General features: G+C 38.8%; 1 protein-coding gene across 2 annotated transcripts; it reads right to left on the bottom strand.

Moving 5' to 3' along the window:
• Positions 1–827: 827 nt before the first annotated feature.
• Positions 828–19,156, bottom strand: DEPDC1B (DEP domain containing 1B; the record flags this gene model as incomplete). 2 transcript variants are annotated; one of them, XM_082301559.1, is made up of 11 exons in its annotated part: positions 828–989; positions 1,287–1,472; positions 2,513–2,689; positions 4,187–4,353; positions 7,458–7,598; positions 8,064–8,111; positions 9,182–9,312; positions 12,018–12,145; positions 14,394–14,529; positions 18,384–18,649; positions 19,109–19,156. In XM_082301559.1, 11 exons carry the CDS (start codon positions 19,154–19,156, stop codon positions 828–830), a joined length of 1,590 nt encoding a protein of 529 aa, XP_082157685.1. The 2 variants fall into 2 exon arrangements, with proteins under 2 accessions (XP_082157685.1, XP_082157686.1); XM_082301560.1 differs by lacking the exon at positions 1,287–1,472.
• Between the last annotated feature and the right edge of the window lie 1,994 nt (positions 19,157–21,150).

The raw sequence follows: 21,150 nt of genomic DNA, 5'->3' as shown, positions 1-21,150 counted from the left end.
AAAGCAGTATCCCATATTGCAGGATCTGCTTCTTATCTGTTTTCCCTTATCTGTTCCAAACCCCAGCTTGTTGCTACACAAAGGTGGGTTTGTCACTGTCATCCTCTGGTGATGGATGCTCATCCCCTCTGCACCTGGGCTGTTCGTTATGCAGATCAGAGGTTTCATAACCACACACCCAAAAACTCTCCCCTTCTACTGTGGTTGAGGGGTGCAAACCTGGCCTCAGCAAAGCACCTGCATCTTTTGCAAACAGCCTATTGGTTGCATCATTAACCTTTAATATTGCAGCCTCTCACAAAAAGCAAAGCAAAAGCCAGTGTTTCATACTTAGTCAAGCATGTACAGCAAGTTAATTCCTCACACTGTATGTGCACAAATACAGCCTAGTTTATGCAAGACACTCATTTTCGGGGAGGGAAAAAAAAAAAGCTGTTGACTAGTTGCAAAGAATACATTACATACAAATACATTTAGACCTTAAAATGATAGTCAAACCAAACCATAGCAAGTGTACCTTATCACCCACATACAGAATAATCCCCTTGAGTGTATGGTGGGTTTGTTTGTTTAGAGTTTTTTTGTTACCATTTTTTGTTGCTTGTTTTAAAGTAACAGACATTTAAAAAAATAATGCTTTACAAAAATACTGATAACAGTTCACATTTCTACCACCTCAATACTCTCCTCTTCTTTCAACATTTTCTATGATCTTAGCAGTATCCCCAGTAATTTTTTTGAGTAACCACGTGGTGCTCAGGCTCCTTTTGCATGAGATCATTGACAAGATGCAGTCACAGTTCGTTTGTTGATCTATTTCAAACCATTTACATCCGAAAGCTTCTGGTTCTGTGAAATGGTTGAAAAGGCTTTTTTAAGGCCCACATCAGTATTGGTGGTTTCTGTTTAGTTTTTTCAGGAAATAGCATTGCTTCAGTTTCAGGGGTAGGAAATCGTACTCTGTAGACTTCAGGGTAAGATTTCTGAAACTAGAAAAGTACGTTAATTCAAATTAAGAATTTGTTCAAAAGTGTACAATAACTATTAAAGTGTAGTTTTCACTTGTGGAGCAGGGAAGTTTCTCTGACGGACTTTCTATACTTCTATATACAAGATAAGACAATATTTCTGATTTGGGTTGATTCACCCTTACTCTAAATTACAAATCTTGAAATCCCCAATTGTAGCCACTATTTTAAATTCCAGTATTTCTCTAGAATACATGTCTAAGACTTGATAAATCTTTTAAAGTTGAAATTAGAAACTGTGGAGAAATTTTTATTTACTTGCTTGAGCTTCTTCTTTTTATCTTTCACAGATATTTCTTTATTCATTACTATTTCTTCCAACAAAGCTGCCAGTGGTTCTTGAGAGCCAGTTGCCCTTTGGTATTCAAATTCATCTGTACTGATTTGGTGACAAAATGATGGAGGAGGAAGTGTTGCATCACTATCAGCCCCTGCGTATTTTATCTGAAGAAATAGGTAAAAAAAAGAGCAGCTATGTTTTCTGCAAAAAACTTGCATGAACTGGCTTAATCAATTGACCACCCTAAGACATTAAGCAGACGAAATATTGACTAGAGACCCTAAACTGTACTTTCTATCATCTCCAGCTCTAATTGAGTGAGTTACAGTAAGTGAAAAAACATGACACAAAGGAAGCCTGTTCAGCTCTTGAAATAAAGTTACTTTTCCAGTAGAAAATAAAGACAAAAGAACTAAAAATCAGCTTTGAACAAAACCAAAATTTGGTATCAGGGAACAGAAATATGAAAAAACTGAGCAGGTAAGGATGGTTCTAAAGAAAAAAAAAAAAACTCAGAATGTCGCTGTTGTCCGCAGGGACGGAGCGAAGAATGACACAGAATTCAAGTCCAGGATAAATAGAATGGAATTATTTAATTAATTACCACCTCATTTATATAACTTGATTCGCAAGAGTGGCATAACATAATTGGGTGCTTGACGATCCACCTCCCAGAGTGATTGGCTGAACAGTGTAACACCTATTTCAAAATATTTTCTTCAGTGTACAATAACAAAGCTGTGCATAACTAGTCTGCACCTGTGAGATAAAGTCTTGGTTTACTCAATAGCAAACCATTTCTCAGCTAGTTTGCATGAGAATGAAGACTTTCACAAGAGCCAAGCAGGAAAATTTCTCTGCTAGCTTTTTTAGCATCCATATCAGAACATTAATGGAAACACTTTATAATCATTCAGTTTTCTTCACTACCTTAAACATAGTTTGCCCATTCCATGGGAAGATAGTGCTGACAAACAGGAAAACATATTTTAGAGTTCTTGTCTCTAAATAAATTCAAGATCTGTTTAGTTTCATTTCAACATAGAGTTATGGTTGAATATCAGTAGTCAAAATTAATTCACTCTTCAAAAGCTAAAAACAGAACAAAGTCTTTCTTGACTTTGAATTGTTGATCTTCAGAGAAAAAAGATAAATTCAATCTAGAAACATACAAATAAAAGAGGCTTTTTCACTTCATACTTACTTGGACTCTCTGAAGATGTACAACATGATCCTCTATGGAAGACTTTAAAGCAGAAGGAACACTTAAGATCTCCTGATAATTGTCCATGAGAAAAGATACTAGTTTAGCAGCAAGAAGTTCATCCAAGTCTATTTCATCCTTTGAGCAGAGAATACAATGGGAAAATGCCTGAACTATCTGAGAAAAAAAAAAAAAACATCATTATCATGTAATCTTTCTGTTTGGGAGTGATGGGTAGAGAATCGGGCTGCATTTAAAAAGTGATCTTTTAGAACAAATATTTTAACATCACAATACTTATTGTACTTCAAACATATCAATATTTTTTAAAAATACATTATGTACAGTGACATTATGTGAGTGCACTGAAGATTGCTCCTGCCTTATACAGATAATCTAATCCTGACTTTAGATATAGAATGGATGAATTCCATTTTATTCTCAAGACTTTGTCAAAAAGCCACTTCACAAGGCTATTTAAAGAGGGCATATATGTATTTAGAGATTTTTAAAATAACACGGAAATATAATAGAAATTAAGCACCAGAGGGAAAACTTAATTCACTATTCTAAAGTCATCAAATCAAGTTTCAGGTCCAGTTCACTTCATGTAGTCCTGTGCTCAAGCACTCAGTTACACGAGTTTCTGTCTGTGCACCAGTCACTTGTAACATTAAAAGCAATAAAGGTTTCTGTCACATACCATAGACTACATTGCTGAATTAAAACTTAGTACAAAATACTCGGACTGTAAGTATTCACTTCTGAAAACAACATTTCAATTACAACAATTATTTTAACAAAAGACCATTTACAGTTAATTAAATTATAAACTGTGAAGTAAAAAATTTAATTATTTTAATCAAATGCTATTCAGAGTTAACTAAAAAGTTAATTGCTGTGGAGCAAATTTAGATTTGTGCATGCTACTATACGGTTTTTACAGAATGGCTCTGCAGCTTAGTTTCCCATTGCACTTAATTTTCAAAGACTAAAATTAACCAAAAAAAAACAAAACAAAAACAAACAAACAAACAAAAAAAAAAAAACCCATGTTCTTAGCTAGTTGGAATTGTTAGGTTATGCCTAATAACTCTGTAATAAGGTGGTGTTGCAAGCATCAGTGATATATCTACATATGGTCCTACAGAAAAACTACAGCTTATTTGAAGAGACCTCTGTGTGTGATGAGAAAAAATAACTACTTAAGTAAACGGTTGGGATTTTAATTTTTTTGAATGGCTGAAAACAGGTAAATCAGAACATGCAGCTCTGTATTTCTAGCTATGACTGAAACAGGCAGTCTTTTTCATTCACACTGTCTGCAGTGATAAAGAACACCAGAGACCTCATCTACTTTTTGTTGTTGTTGATTTTGCTGTTTGGGGGGGGGTTGCTTGTTTATGGTTTTTTCCTAATCAATAGTGAAATCAGTGGTGATTTAACTTTGAAAGATAAGGAAACCTCTAAATTCTGGCAAGTTCTTTGTGTGCTCACAAATTACCATGAAATCACACTTTATTCAAATTCAGATTAGGTTTCCACATAGCTGGGATAGACAAACCAGTTCCTTAAATAAGCAAACTGCATTTTGTTCATACTCTCCAGTAAGAATTGTTAACCTGTGCTACTCCAAAAGCCTGTCTGGACCTTTTACCTTACACTTACACGTACCAAAGTTCTGGTCCTTGCTGATTCAGAAAGAGGTGGCAAATCCTGGTTCAGGCTAATTCTTGTCATCATTCTCACCAACAGCTGTAGTCTTTTCCTATTTTCTGGTGGCAGCAGGAGACAAGATATCTGAAGAGCTTCTACAGCCTTGCTGGGTTTTTGCAGCAGTCCTGGTTTATATGAGATCAGAAGGTTGGGCAACACTTCTCAATTATATATTTCCATAACATTTAACATAATATTTCTAAATCTAAGTCCCAAAATTCCCTTCTTACTCACTCAAGATTGCCTTAGAACTCTACTCCCCAAAGAGACTAGAAAGATATCCCTAGAACTGGACTACTAGGTCTGGGTGGCTTGTTTAAGTTTTTAGAAGATTTTCTTCTGATGCACTGGAAGATATTGATAGCCATAACCAACAACTCTAGATATTAGAGTACACGAAAAATTACAACATTTTGTTTTATCCTTTGCTCTTTTATTATCTCAGCACTAAACACAACTGAATGGTATGCACAGATATAGCAAACATATTAAATAAAATGTTCAGTCTGTGGCAACAATCAGAAGGAAAGAAAGTGTACTTATGCATCAGTGGTGGCTATGACGATACTAACATGTCACTCACACCTACAGACATTAAATCTATGCCTAACTCTGCTTACAGGCTCTTGAGAAAACACTCCAGCAGACAGAGATATTTGAAGACTGGACAGGCACAGTAGAATGTGATAGTAGCTTAGGCACCTATAGGAAGGTCTCATCATCAAAATATCATCTTATTTTAGGCTTATAAGGCTCAGCTAAGGAAGCATCTATTACAATTTTTTCTAAACAGCTCTAGTATCAGAACAAAAGTCAGGAAACAAAATATCTGCATGACTGAAATATAGCAGTAATTTCTGTTAGAAAAGGAACAAGGAAGAAAACAGACTTTTTTTTTTTCCAGAGGACTACAGAAGTTGGAAGAGATCTCTGGAGATTATATAGACCTCTTCACAAGCTCAAAGCAGGTTCATCTACAGGAAGACGCCCAGGACTATGTCCTGTCAAGTTTTGAATAGCTCCAAAGACAGAGCTTCCACAGCCTCTCTGGTCAACTACTTCCACTGTTTGATCTACTTCCAATTAGAATGCTATTCCCCTTTACAAAATGAGGTTTCCTGTACTTCTGTTCCTGCTCATTGCCTATTGCCCTGCCATTGGGTACCAACAACAGAAGTCTGGCTCCTTCTTCTTTATTCCACCCATATCAATCATCTATACAGACTACTTCGATTCCCCCTGAGCCTTCTCCTCTCCAGTCTCTTCCCATATGACACATGTTCCAAGACTTTAGTAATTTTGATTTGTTTCACTGGACTCGCTGACTAGTGGTGAGGAAACATCTCTTGACCTACCAGCAATGCGCTTTATGCAGTTATGGATGCTGCTGTTATTCTTTGCCTCAAGGACACACTCATGGCTCGTGGTCACATTAGTGCCCACCAGGGCTTCCAAGTCCTTCTCAGCAAAGTTGCTTTCAAATCAGTCACCAGCAGCATTTACAGGTGCATGAGGTAATTCCTCCCCAGGAGAGGACTTGATATTTCCCCTTTTCTGAATTTATAAGATTCCAATTTTACCCATTTCTGCAGCCAGTCAAGGTCACTCTGCATCTTCCCTATTTTGAATTATCTGCATGTTTGTTTAGGACACTATGCCCTTGTTTAGGACAGAATGTGCCACCATCCTGGTCATTAATGAAGTATTAATCATTACTGGCCACACTACCAGCCCTGGGCTGCTCCCCACTGACTGACATCCAGCCAGACTTTGTGCCACAAATCACAAACCCCTGAGCCCAGCAACTGCACTGATTTCTGAGTTTACCTCACTACCCACTTACCCAACCTGTACTTCCTCAGGTTTCCTATAAGGATGCAATGGAAGACAGTGTCGTACTACTTGCAACATAAACAGTATCCACTGCTATCCCCTCATCCGCCATTTTGGTCAACACCACAGTGTAAAAAGTATAAACTCTTTCTTATCGAAAAAGAAGTGTGGGGTAGTAAGTAAGGCAGTCAAAAGAGACAGTATTCCAAGGAGAGGGATAAAGCACTGAAGTTAATTTTCATAGTAAAGCTTTTTCTAACTTCAAAGGAAGATTTGGCAAGCATATTTAATGCATCTGTTTAGAAGAGTAAGGACTGATTCCATATCAACATTGCATTTTTTTCAAAGACACCACAAAACTAATGCTTGACTTCTTGAAACATTGCACAATTTTCATTGATTTTCATGTGATTTCATACACGCTGGCATTAAATCTTTCTTCTGATTTTACATTTAGGAAATACTGTGAAATAAAATTAGTAAAACCTGAAAGATGTGAAAAACACTGGAAATGCAAACAGAAATAGAGTATGAAAGCAGAGGAATAAGTTTTAAATATATCAACAAGAGTTGTCTAAGAAAAAGTCAGAAAAGGAACATATTGGTTATGAAGCAAGATTGACAACACACAAAGTACAAAAATATTAAATTCCGGAAAGAGAAGTGTTATTTTGTATTCCTTTCTCATCTCAATAGTTTACTGAAAACAGTGTTGTTCACACAGAAAGAAGGTCAAAAAACTAGGATGCTACAAAAGTATGCTTACTTTTCAACTTAATCGTTCTTTTTGAAATTACGTAAAATGTAACCAAATATTTTCCTATTTACTGTCTTTCAGTAAGCCACCTATAGGGCCAAAATTGTTGATTTTAATACAGTGCGAACCTCTGAAAAGTTATAGTTAATAACTAAACCATTCCTTCTTTAAAGCACCACATTAGTTAATGTCATTTCTAAATTTAAGCAACAAAGCATTTCAATTCCCTTTAAATGTCATATTCCCAGGGTTAAAAACAGTGCTTATTCCCTAATCCTTTCTAATCTAGACTTCAGTCAAGCAATTTCTAAAAGTTTATGAGAGTTTTTAAGACATTTAAGCATTTGTAAAAAAAGAAAAATCTGTTAAAATCCATCTGTTAGATGCTGAGTAATGAAGAGAGGCCTTTAATATTATAAAGACAAGCAATGGAAGACTTTTGAACTAATGTGATCAAAAAGATACAAAAATAAAACCACTGTGTGATATGAAATAAGTTTAAATATTAAACTATTTTCTTTGTAGAATGGAAAGGACAGGTCCTAAAGAATTCAGATGTGATAGTATTTAAGTGAGGTAAAATAACTCCAGGAAATTAACTCTAAAGAATATTTTTTCATCCCATCCCAAACTACTCACCTAACACACTAACAAAAATATCAAAAAAATGAAATGGGAGAAGAGGTTCTTTCATCTGGCCAAAGTAGTCCACTATAGTTTTGAAGACATCTCTTTCAAACCCTGAGTATGTAGGCTGCTTCAGATCTGAGCAGCTGGGCCCTACAAAGAGCAAACAAAACAAAACAAAAAGGACCAAAAAAAGAGAAAGAGAACATTTATTTTCAGCCACCAAGCAGATCAGTATTTTCTAATCCAGCCCATTAAAATGGATCATTAGAGGAAAAAAAATTTTAACAAAAAGGATTCATTCTTCAAAATAAGTGAAATTTTATTAATCTACTACTGGACTGATCTATTCCCAATAGGTCTAGTGAAGATACATAGTAGAGGCAAAACATTAATAGAATAGTTAAACCTTCATATATTGCATTTAAATAAGCTGCACAGGAAGGAGAATACATGCTGACAGGTCTTTTCCAACTTTGTTTTAGAAAATCATCATAAAAACACTGAAGGTGAATATAAACAGGATTTAATAAAGTGGTGAAGACACAATCAGTTCAAATTATTTTTTCTGGGGTGAGTTGTTTGTGGGATCTTTCTTCCCCTTCTGAATTTACTTACAATTTGCTAGACATTTCATTGCAGATAATATCCAGTGAGGTAGTTCTTCTGCACAGGGTAGAAACAGAAATTAAAAGGAGAAAAAAAAAAGAAAAATATTCAACCGTTAGACAAAAGCAAAGCTAAAAACACTTTAGTGTGTTCCTCCTGCGTAGTAAATCAACTGATTCCAGAGGCAGCCTACACCTGAATGTAGTATCTAGCTTGAATTACATCTATACTTCAGTATAGATATACAGATAGTACCTTCAGTACTATCAAGCAGTTATGCATTCTGCCCTTGCAGCTCAATCAGCAAAACAGGTCACATCACAAATCTTTAACCTACTCTGAAAAAAAAAAAAATCAGACCGACCTAGTTCAAGATACACCCTTCACCAGTACTATACAGTGAAGTGTTTACTTTGTACCAAAGATGATGAAAAGTACTAATATATTCAGTTTTGTCATTTCTGCAAGAAGGAAGTTAATATTTTGAGATGATCCAACTGCCTTTAAAATGAACACAGACATGCTCTGAAGGCAGTTTCATTCACAACCAAACCAGGTTTCAGTATCATATTTAATTTCTCTACAAATCTCATGAAAAACATGGAAGCAATAACACTGTGATATATCAGAGCAGGAAAGACGCTTTATTTTCTCCCTGATGTGCAAAACAGTTTTAAATATGGTACTATCTTCAAAACACATTGACTGAAAACTCAAAACTCTTTCAATGTACATTTTTGTTCTCTCACAATTTTTAATACATTTTTTCTTCATTTAAACACTCCAGTTCAGGCAGCCAAAAGAGTAGGGCTGAGAAAGTTACCTTGAAGCGAATAATAACCCTGTATTTATAAAATGGTAAAAAGTTCCTGCTGTTTCATATTCATTTTTCAACCCTACTAAAGCCAGAATATGTTTAAGACAATAAATATGGAATAAACTCTGCCTGTTACTATTGAGATGTCAGAGGAGAACAATAGAATTTTACTTTGTAAAAACTCTGGTTTTTATAGATGTGGTCACAAAAGCATAAAGACACAACAGGTTAGTGTAGACTAGAACTAATACTTAAATCCCAGTAGATTACAATATAAGAAAAATTAAATTAAAATTTCTTAAATACTCACTTGATTTGTCTTCTAAAGTGACAATGCCTTGCTTATTGACATTGTAAACATTTTGAACTATATGTTTTGAATTCACAAGTTTTGTGTCTAACACTTCATCCAGAGAATCCAAACCCAAGACCTTCTGTAATCTGCAAAAATACATAAACACATAATTCATACATCATTTAATCTGGAAAAGGCAAACATGAAGTATTAGGACACAATTTGGAAAAAAAAAGAGACCTCCATTTCATACAGAATATCTGCAGTTGGATGGCAGCCATAAGGATCATTGAGTACAACTGCTGCTCTCTGCCTAGATTCATAGAATATCATAAACTGGAAGGGACCAACAAAGATCAAATCCTGGCCCTGCACAGCTCAACCCCAAAAATTATACCATGTGCCTGAGAGCATTGTCCAAATACTTCCTGAACTCTGTCAGTCTTAGGTGCTGTGGCCACTTCCCTGAGGAGCCTGTTCCAGTGCCCAACCTCCCTCTGGATGAGGAATCTTTTCCTGATATCCAGCCTAAACCTCTCCTGACACAACTTCAGTCTGTTCCCTCAGTCCCATCACTGGTCACCACAGAGAAAAGACCATTCTATTTTCCTTTTCCTCCACCTCCCATCACAGATTGCACTGCAATGTCCCCTTCAGCCTCCTCTTCTCCAGATTAAAGAAATCAGGAAACCTCAACCACTCCTTATGTCTTCCCCTCTAAACCCTTCATGATTTTCATAGCCCTCAAAAAGTTTCTTTTTAGTACCTAGAAAAGGTTTAGTAGTTTTAATACCTAAAACTATACCATATAATTAAAAGCACTGCCAACATGCTTCTTGAACTCTGTCAGGCTTGGTGCTGTGACCACTTCCCCAGGGAGGCTGTTCCAGTGCCCAGTCACCCTCTGAGTGAAGAACCTTTTCCTAATGTGGAGTCTAAACTTCCCCAGACACCACTTGATTCCACCTCCTTGTGTCCTGTTGCTGGTCACCAGAGATCTTCCACATCTCCCCTCGCTGCCTCTCTGGAAATGGTAGGCTTCAATGAGGCTCAGCTTCCTCAAAGCTTTTGGTGACTGTACAGCTCTTTGCTCTATCCAGATCTCACTGCAGACCGTGTCTACCCTTGTAGGAGTCCAAAGCTCCTTCTAACCTAGTATCATCGGCAAACTTAGTGTACATTCAATTCCTGCATCCAGATCATTTATAAAAACATGAAAGGGCATTGGTCCTAGAATGGAGCTCTGCAGAACTACACTGATGACTGCTCACCAGAGACAACCATATTTACTACAATCCTTTGTGCCTGACCCATGAGCCAGTTGCTCAACAGTGTTATGGACTCATCTAGCTGTATGCTGGACAGTTCACCTAAAAGGATACTGTGAGAGACAGTATCAAAAGCTTTGCTAAATCCAAAACAACCACATCAACTGGCTTCCCTTGGTCAACTAGATGGATGACCTTGCCATAAAGAAAACTGACTTGGTTAAGCAGTACTTTCCCCTTCTGAAACTATGCTGGCTATGACCAATAACTGTGTGTCTCTCAAATGTTTTTTATTAACTCCCAGAACAACCTTTTCCATAATTTTACCAGCACTGAAGTGAGACTGACAGGCCTGTAATTACCAGGGTCTTTGTTCTTTGCTTTCTTAAAACTGAGATAACTGGGGCCTCTCCAGACTCCCAAGATAAATGAAAAAAATTGAGAGAGATCCTGCAATAATATCATCCAGCTCTTCCAGTACCCTGGGATGAATTCCACTGGGCTTCATAGATTTAAGCGCATCCAGCAGGAACAGAAAGTTTCAAACAAATTCAGGGTCAGCTGTGAGTTTCCCCATTCCCACAGTCATACTCTTCCAACACAGAGCTCTGGGAGTCTCAGTGTCCATTATCAAATTTAGAGAGGCCATGGCTTTCTGCCAGATGAATACCATTGCTCCCTGATCAAGCTGGCTGGGTTTCAGCACCCTTCCATACAATCTGCTGTGCCAACTCTGTTTGCCCACCCTGGTGTTTTGGTTGATAGAGCTCTATAGGGGCCTTTATGTACGGTCCCTCTATGGGACCATTGCCCCTGGTCCCACTGCCCAGGTCCTTTCAGCTGCTACCATGTGAGCTCCAGGCTACCACCAGAGGCTCTCTCCACTCCTCTCAGGTTTCCTTGGTTCAGGAAACCCAGGAGTACACATGCACTAAAGCACTCTGCTGCCCATCATGCTGTCACCGAAGCTGCTTGCCTCAGCACTGAGTGCATTCATTACATGCAGATAATGTGCTAGGTTTACAGTAAGGTGATCATTAGTAACACCTCAGCTATGCTTGTAGTATCAGCTCATGTATATTATTTTTTTCCTCTGCAGAAATAGTCCAAAGCAATGACTTTAACTTTGCATAGGATATTCCTTTTGAATATAGTAAAGAATATCTGAATCTCAACATTTATCTCATACATACACACAACCATTTATCTCATACAAAGTATCATACTCGCCATTGAAAGGTTTCACAGCACTTCTACATAAGTGCTTCTATTTCATAGCAACAAGAAAAAGAGACAGTGAAAATAAGTGATTAAACAAGACAAAGCCCACACAACAAAGACTTGTATAAAACAGCAAGCAAAAGTCAAAAGGTACTAAGCACAGTAAAGTTTTTTTTTGCAGACTTTACCTGCTGAATTTGTTAGCCAAATAACAAGTGGTAGAGTTAGTCTAGACACCAAGCTTTGAAGGCAGGGATGAAAAGTGAGTGGGTGAAATTACAAGTATTACCAGAAAGACAGACAAGACTATTACCTAGTAGACAGTTTTACTACAGCAGCAAATGACTCACAAGTATACTCACCGTGACAAAGTCATGGATTTCCATATCTCTTCTATATTTGTTTGTGTTAGCTCTCTGTGGAACACTAGTTTGCATGCTGGTACTTCCCCGATAGCTATACTGTGTCGCTTGTACCACATCTCAGAGTTCTGAAATCAGAAAAAACTCTCCTCATTAACTGGTGACTTTTCAAGTGTTAAACAGTATAAAACACTTATAGTATAGCATTGCAAGTGTTCCTAAATTCCAGTAAAGTCTTCGGGATGCAAGTAAGTGTTTGTGTTTCAGAGAAATGAATCACTTTTCTCAGTCTTGTATATACATCTTTTCTCAGTTCCATAACTTGTCCAAAGCTGAAATAAATATTATGAGTATCAGAATAGTCATTAAAGTTCAGGTGTCAATGGCCTTTAATCCTAAATTCAAATTCAATCCATTATTAAGATCAGTTCATCTACCATTTTGAGATTAAACATCTGTTTATGGAAAAGTTATTGGACAATTTTAAGATGAGATACCAAAAAATTGGAAACAATTCATCCTTGTTCAACAGATACTGAAAATTACTAAACATTAAGTTCAATAACAAGTTCTCTACATAAAAAAAAGTAAAAGCAAGTAGCTACATCTGAGGGCACCCATCAGATCTAGTCCACCATTATAACAGTGTAAAGTAAAGCTGAGAATGCAGAAGACCACTATCATTTATGCAACCTTCACATCCAAGTTTGATGTTAGAAGATGGTCATCAAGGTATCAATGGGTGGACATACACTGCAGCTTATATCAGCAGCATTCTCAAGGCAAAACTCCTAATCATTCCAGTTCTTTGATTTACACTACAGAGCAGTGCTAAAGGACATTAAAAGTATTCCTTGTGATCACAACCAAACCACAAAATGTACTCCAGGAATGCACTTAATTTCTCCAAGCACTAATTGTCTGTCATTCCATGACAGACTAGACTAGCATTAGTTGGAAGCAAATAGCACCCTCTGAAATTAAGAGCGTGGTCTTCTACATCAGTATTTCCTGACACAGACCCATGCTCATCAGTTGACACAAAGCCAGTAAGTGCTCAGACTGATGATGAAGCAAATAAAGGTACCACCATTTTCAGCTATCCACCTACTTCAGCATTCCAGTGGAAGCAAGACCTAACTATAAAAGAGGTATCAGAAAGAAGCTAATACCTTTGCCTCAGTTTCTTCCACTTACAGTCCACTGTATTAATCCAAACTGCCAACAGAAGAGATTTTGAGCTATGACAAACTCTATGCTGTTGCATCTGAGTCAGATGCAGAGGCAGAGTTTTGCTAATTCTTATCAGGCCAGGATGCCTGGATAGAAATTTAAAACACAGTTGGAGGCTGTAACATATTACACCTTCAACAGCTACTTGCTCAGTATCCAAAATCCTTTATTCTCTTTTCTTGTCTTTGGCATCACCTCTTTTCTTCTATCTTAATCTTCTACCTACTACTGAAGTTCTAAGGACCATGTTCCTCCCCTTCAGAAGCGTGTTGTACATGAGGAGTGCACACGATTTGCACATAGTTGGATTGTTAATATGGAATAACCATTCATTCAGAACACTTAGATGTCCAGCAAACTGGTAGGAGCTACTTTTCCAAATAGACTATGGTTCATCAAGAAATCCAAGGCCAGTGTCCTGCTCTGAAGGGTAGTAATAAAAAGGCAAAAATCATCACAGAAATCCCGAGTTTCACAAATTATGAGAACACACACATATAAGATATACTGAAGGAAGGGCTTAGAATATACCTAACTCCAGAAGCCTAGTCTTTTTCTCTGTCTAGGTGACCAGAGTTGATACAATTTTGGTTTACTAATAACAGCAAGTTTTTTCAACAACTATATGAAGGCTGAATCAACCCAGATAAGTATGAAGCAGGATGATTTTCCAAGCTTACAAAGGATAACTGAAAAATCAGGACCACTTCTCCTTAGGCAAAACATATTCCTTTTGAAAAAGGAATATGAGTCACTAACAGCCTTATAGCAGCTAGGAAGGCTGTAATACTGAATATACTCTGATGCATGAAGTGTCCAAATAAAGTTACAGTGTGACTATTTTGTCTTGTAATATAATAAATGCCCTGTTGGAATTTGAGCAAACTGGAATGAAATATGGGAAAATATACCCATGCTGAACCCAGATTGCTCAGGAAATTACAATGTGTAGCAGAAAGAACACTCAAAGCCTACTTCTCCAGCAAATTTTAAGAACAACTTTACTTCACAAAAGTTTAAAATAAAAGTATTTAGCATTTAATTTTATAACCAAGTATTTTGTGACACACCATAGAGGTCATTAGTTCAGTTTTGCTTTCCAAATACGTTTTTGTCTGGGGGAATAAAAACTGGGTCCCTTACCATTGTGATGGATTTCACTGGGATATATTCTTGAGAAGTGCCAGCTTTCGGTTCATTCCAGTCTGGAAATTTAATTACTTCCTTTCCACATGAAGGTTTCTTTGGATATGACTTCAGTGGTGAGGAAGGAGGAAATCTACAATTAAAGAACATTTTTAAAATCTCTGAATGCCAACCTAATCCCTATTTACCAATGCAAAACTGTCGTCAGCCTTCACATGCAAAAATACAACAAATGCTTTGGACATTCACAGCCCAACTTATTTCCCTGTAGACTGGTGTTACATGGTATGTAAAACATCATGAAGTGTCTTGTTCGGCCTCCTTGCTGCTCCAGAACAGTCCAGGTCCTTGGTACTTCCCATGACACAGTGAATGTCTGGTATCCCAGTGCATCTCATAGAGCACCTGCTGTCTACACACAGTGACAGAGGTCTTCACTAGAAGATGCTGATTCTGCTGAAAAAGCTGCGGGTATATCTTCCCCCACATCAAGTGCATTGTTAGCATGCATTTCCTAAAGCAAAGCTACATAGTTAAGTTGCATGACTAACACTCGGATTTAGTTAAGAGTGCATGCAAGTGTCCACACAAAGTTTTGTCCACATTACCAGGCTCTTCTGTGTTTACATGCTTTCTGTGTGAAGATCATATTCTGCAGTTCTTTTCTGAAGTCCTTTTCCAGCTGGTTTTGCAGGTAACTATTTGGCTTCTTAAGGCATTTCAAGAAGTGCCTTGAAGAAATTAGCAGAAATAAGCCCTAAACCAGCCCTTGCGGAAAAGAAGGAAAACAAACTATCCAGCTTGACCAGAATCAAATTACTGCTAAGCTTTAGGTCAGAGCATGTACAAAGGAATTAATGACAGCATATCGGTAAGACAAATCAGTCAGATGGCAACACCTCTTCAGACTGGCCCAGATCCAATCTTGTCTACTTTCACTCCCAGGTTTTAGATGCTGAGATTCCTGATGTGTCAAAGAACTGCTTAAGCCTCACTCACTCTTTTAAATCAGACAGTAAAAGACAGATATGTCTGTGACTTTGCAACAAGAGCTTGTACACTGCTGGATAGCATGCATACATATCCTACCAGCAAGTTACGCTTGAGAAATCAAGTTTCTCCAAAATGTCACCCCGTCCTCTAAAGGCACTTCAAATACTTAATAAGTTTTTAATTTAAATTTATATTGCAGTTTGGTCAGTCCACTATTGTTACACTGCATGGGTTAAACACATTGATTGTTTTGACCACACAAACAGAGCACATTCCACAGTGCTATTCAACAGCACATCTGCAACACAGAGATCACTTCCATCAGACAAACTCTCAGAACTAGCAGCAAGCACCTCACACTAATCCTGCAAGATTTACTCTGTTTTTCTGAAAGTAAGCCAGATTAGATGGCAGATGTTCAGCTGTTGAGTGTTCTCCACCATTTTTCAGATATTATTTCTTAAGAGCTAAATATTAAAATAAAACATACCCACATATCTGCAGACTTTTTCCTTTGCCTTACACTACTCTCAGCAGTTTCCTGTTTCTTTTCCAGGTCTTCACAAGTTTTAGCTTTCTGTCATTTGCTGCCCTGATTTGCAACCAACCAGTAAAAGAAAAAGTTCTCACAAACAGAAAAAGGAGGTACATTCCCCTTTCTCAGGTAGTAATACAGGAACATCTAGATGGAGACAGATTAACATTACTCAAAGCAAAGAACTGAGGAGCACTCCAAGGCTGACACCTCAAGACCAGAATTGATTATAGCCAGCAATACTAGTTTGGGGAGTTTATAAAAAGAGGAAATAGAGATACCTCTGTGTGTCCAGAACAAAGGATACAGAACAAGGTCAACTAACATTTATGTCCATGATATAACAAGTATTACTGCTGAATTTCCAAAAGATTGCTATCACTGCAAGAGTACTAACCCTTTTGCTTTTAATAGAATGGCTTAGATTAAAAAAAAAAAAAGTGTAAAGCCCAACAGCTTCCAAAACTGTAACTTCTCATTCATTACTGTAGACTCAACTGAGCCAGTAAGTCAGGACACACAGTTAAGTCTTTACTATATTTAGAAGCCACATTAGATCGCATCTTCACATTTAATACTTGCCAAATACTCTCACGCAAATCAACTTTTGGCAACATTTCTTTTGCATATTCTGTGGACAAAAAGAGCAGACAGCTATACTTACATGTGAAGTTAATGAATGACACAACTGTGAACCACAGTCTATTAATACAAATTTATACAGAAGGTATGAACCATGTCAGTATTTCCAGAGTAAGCACCGTCAGTAGAACTGACTCGCACCACTACCTCCATCAGCACGATGAGGAGAAAAAACACTGTATTTTACACATAGTATTAGGAAAGTCCACCAGAGGGAGCTGCCAGGACATTGGATACATGAATAAAACAGGCTGAAAAACAAATGTTTAGCTCCTTAAATAGGAGAGAAGCATGTTTTGATACTTAAAGCCGTGAGTAACGTACATAGCTTATTTATGCACCAAGCCCAGTGAGGAAAAAGCTAGCTCCAGTTCAAGATGCATGAAAAGTATGCAGTTTTAATAGAAAAGTTTCAACTAGTAATTTAGTTATCTTTTCATTGGGAGGGGGAGAAAGAACATCACAACAAAATATATAACAAAAGAGTTCTCTTGTCCAATAGCAGATCATTACATAGACCACCTGGAAAATAAAAAGAACATAAATATTTCACCCAGCCTTTCTTCCACAGCCTGCAGCTCAGTAAAGTCATGACTGCAAATACAAAGAAATGAAAGATCAAAATAATTTGAATATATACTCATGCAAATGTAAAATAAACGAAAAACCCCACAGCCACACAAACATGGCCAAACCAATCCAAAGAAATATAGCATAACACCAGCAGTTATCAAAACCCATATTAAATCTTCTGACAAGAGTTAATGCCCAGAAAAAAAGAGCAAAAGAGCAATAAAGCAAAATGAAAAATTGACTTCATACATAGCAAGTGGGAACTCAGTAATATCTATTTTCCCAAAAAGAATATTAAGAAATCATCACCTAAAAATTAATATGTAAAATTTACATATATAATAATAGCTATAATAAGTAGAAGCATAAACTTATCGCTAACCTATTTTCCGTAATGATTTGCATGAAGAGAACTCCCATTTCCTCAAAAGAAGGCTCACCATGAAAAAAGTTACAGTTCCATACTTAAAGTAATGGTCATCTTTATAATACTTTTGCACCAAACAGGACACTATAAGACAGTACAAATTCAGAACCTGCAGACTCTGGACACCCAAATCTTAACTGAGGTCACAAGAGGTCAAAGAATCCAGTCCAGTAATACTAAGCATTTATTACAAAGAAATTTCTTCTCCCCAGTTAACAAGCCATCAGTTGAGATGCTAAACAGGGATAATTAAGCAACCATCCTTGAGGATAAGCAAATAAGCTTTGTCTCTTGTCCATCTACAAACCAAGAAGCATAAAAAAAATTACATTATAAATGTCTTAGATTCAGAGGGCCTTTCTCTTCTCTCAGAAGAAGTGGAGACAGCAACCAAAACAGTCAGGGAGTTGGGAGAGAAGGAGGACAACTGGAGCCGGATGATCAATGGCATTCTCACTTCCACCTATATGTCTTGATATGCACGTTTCCAGTACCAACAAACCTGATGCCTGCCATCAGCAACCAGAACTCGACACCTTGTGAAAGCTGCAAAAGCTTTTGTTGATATTCAAAGAATGTAACTGAATAGAAGTGACCTCCAAAGATATTTCAAAACAGACAAGAAAACTGAAGTCAAACATTAAATCATGACAGTTACCCGTTACTAAGAAAATTAAAGTCTTTAAAAGAAAGAGGGAAAAACATGTCAACACCTTTTCAGAGACATTATACAAAAATACTTGTAAGACGTGAGCAAGAGTTTTTACACCCTGTTTCCAAAAAACCAAAATTTTTCTATCACCCTATACAGGCTTACCGATATAAATGGCCATCGTCTTCAAAGTCCTCTTTGCCCCACCTTCCTTTAATATCTTCGATAACATGATTTTTCAGGAATTTTTTAAGCAGCTTAACCGTTTGATCACGAGTCACTTCTGGGCCAAAGTTTTGGTTAGAGCCAAGTAGCTCATGCAAACAGTCCACTGCCTCCGAGGCTTTGAAGCAGCGCTCGTAGCTCTTGAAACGACAGCGATGCTTCCGTAAGGGCATCCCAGCACGGAAGAGCTCGATTATCTCGTTCCACTGGGGAAGGAGAACAAAGCAAATCATTACGGGAGCACTTCTCCCATGTTTTCCTTCCGCAGCGCGATCAGAACGCAGCCAACTCCGCAAGCAGAACTACACTCTTTTTGACCGTCTGCCTTACAAGAACATCGAAACCTAAGCCCAGGATTTAAACTGTCGAGACCCGAAAACAAACACCAAGTTTAGGAGGCTGAAATATTTAGAGCCCCATACTACCTGCGGATCTACGGATACGTCTTTAGCCTCCCTTAGGTTTTACCGGGACAAAAGGCTGAACCTGCCGCTCCGCCCGGCCGGGCTCTTCGCGGCGCCAGCCCCGGGCGCCCCTGCCCCGCAGAGAGGCGGCTTGGGAGCACCGGCCGGTACCCAAGAGGCCCGACACCGAGTGGCCGCCGGCGACGGAGGCGAGGGCGGGCGACGGAGGCGAGGGCGGGCGGCGGTGCCGGCGGTACTCACCAGGCGGGTAGCGCGGTACGGCCCGGGCCCCACCAGCCGCGGCTCCATTGGGCACGGCCCCGCCGGCTCCGCGCTGCGTTTGAATCCACGCTGGGCGCCGCCGCCTTCACCCATTGGGTGGCGGACGTGGCACGTGACCGGCCCACACCGCCCTTGATTGGTGGGGCGGGGCTTGGGCCGAGGGCAGCCGCTGTGGGGCGCGCACCGGGGGCCGGGCGTGAGGGCGGCGCTGTTGGCGCTGCGTGGGCGGGCGGAGGGGGCGGATCCGCCGCGGCCTGCGGGCCGCAGTGTCCGTGCGGGTGAATCCCGACGAGACCGTGCCAGCAGGCAGGCTCTACTCCGTGGTGCGGAGCAGTGGGACAAGAGACAACGGGCAGAAAACTGCTGCACAGGAGTTCCCCCTCAACATGGGGAAGAACTTCTGTACTGTGTGGGTACTGTGCACTGGAACAGATTGCCCAGAGAGGTTGTGTAGTCTCCCTCATGGATATACTCCAGAACCATGCGGACTCAATTCTGCACTGGGATGCCTGCTTGAGAAGGGAGGTTGGACCAAATGACCCACTGTAGTCCCTTCCAGCCTGACCCATTCGGTGATTCTGTGTGTGGCAACAGGTTAAACCATGTCAGGAAAACACTGGCCAGTGAACTGCTGCCCCAATAAAGAGAATACGGCCTTGGCATTAATGAAACAAATAGAACAAAAAATCAGACTAAAAAAACCCTCCAAACCCTCAGTTTTCAATCTTTTAAATTGTTTCCAAGCAAATTTTTTGTTCAAGAGTTTTATTCTGAATTCAGGCAGCGTGTGGGATGATAATTACTTGCAATTACATTTGATCTTATCCCTACAGAAGACAGGGGTTGATGCTGGTGCCATAGAACTCATTGAGTTGTTGTATATTAGCTTTTTATGAGCATTTTAAAGAAAAGGTGATTTGGAAAGTAAATAGGAAACCTCCATTTTAAGGTAGGAGATTTTGATACAGGGTTAACTATCCTGCACTGGCAGGGATGTAACTGAAACTCCTTTGATACCCATTACAGATGAACTATCTCTGTCAATTTTTAGGCCTCTCATAGGAGAGGAGTGGCTGGTAACATCAGTGTTTCTTCTCCGCCAGGTATAAGGAAAACAAAATGTCAACCTCATTTGTCAGACAACATTCACCATAACATGGATGACTTAGCTGAGTGTTGCACCCCTCTTTCTAGCCTAACTCAAAAGTATACACATAAGTATGTGAGATGCAGAGTTTTTAGGTTCAGATAAACATTGTGTGATTCTCACATTGTGTGTAGGAGGACAGGATTTGTTTTGAGCTGATGTCATTGGCACGCTTAAACTATATGCATCCTCTTAGGCTGCATCTATACAAGCCAGGGAAACGCTGCCTTCTCTTTCTCCAAATGCTTCATAACTCACAGAAAACTAAACCACTGTGCAAGAAATTATGCAGCGGGAATCTGACACGGCACTTGCTGACAGCCCACAGAATGATTAGCATCTGTAGTTTCTGCTCCTGTTTATTAGTTCTTAATCTCAAAAAACTGACTCTGGAAGCTGTTGGCTAGTGTACAACTGCTGGAATTGGAAGTTTTCCAGGCTCCTTTCTGTTCAGCACCTGCCCACATGCAGCACTCCTTAGTTTTGACTGTGCATAGTTTCAGCTCCCACTTAAGCCCAAGTGAATTTGAAAAATCAGTTGCAGATCAAGCTCAACAACCAACAAACAAGTCCCTTCACACTCAGCTGCAGGATGCATTTCTCCATCCATATTTATGGGACTGGGAAGGAGGTATGATTGCAAAATCAGAGATCAGAACTAGGACTTCCCTTGCCAGCACAGAAATTATCTGCACAGATTAGTGCCTGCTTCCTTGCACAAGAACCAGAGGGTACTATTACCCAGTTTTCACTACAGACTAGCTATTACAGCATTCCCAAACACATTTTTGAATGTGCAGGCTCAAGAAGGCCTACAAGAACCAAATTGTCCCACTTCCTTCTTCAATACTTATGTAACAAATAATTATATATC

Source organism: Coloeus monedula (assembly GCF_965178545.1).
Source record: "Coloeus monedula genome assembly, chromosome: Z".
NCBI lineage: Eukaryota > Metazoa > Chordata > Aves > Passeriformes > Corvidae > Coloeus > Coloeus monedula.
The sequence above is the reverse complement of the archived record's forward strand: the minus strand, read 5'-3'. Positions and strand labels throughout refer to the sequence as shown.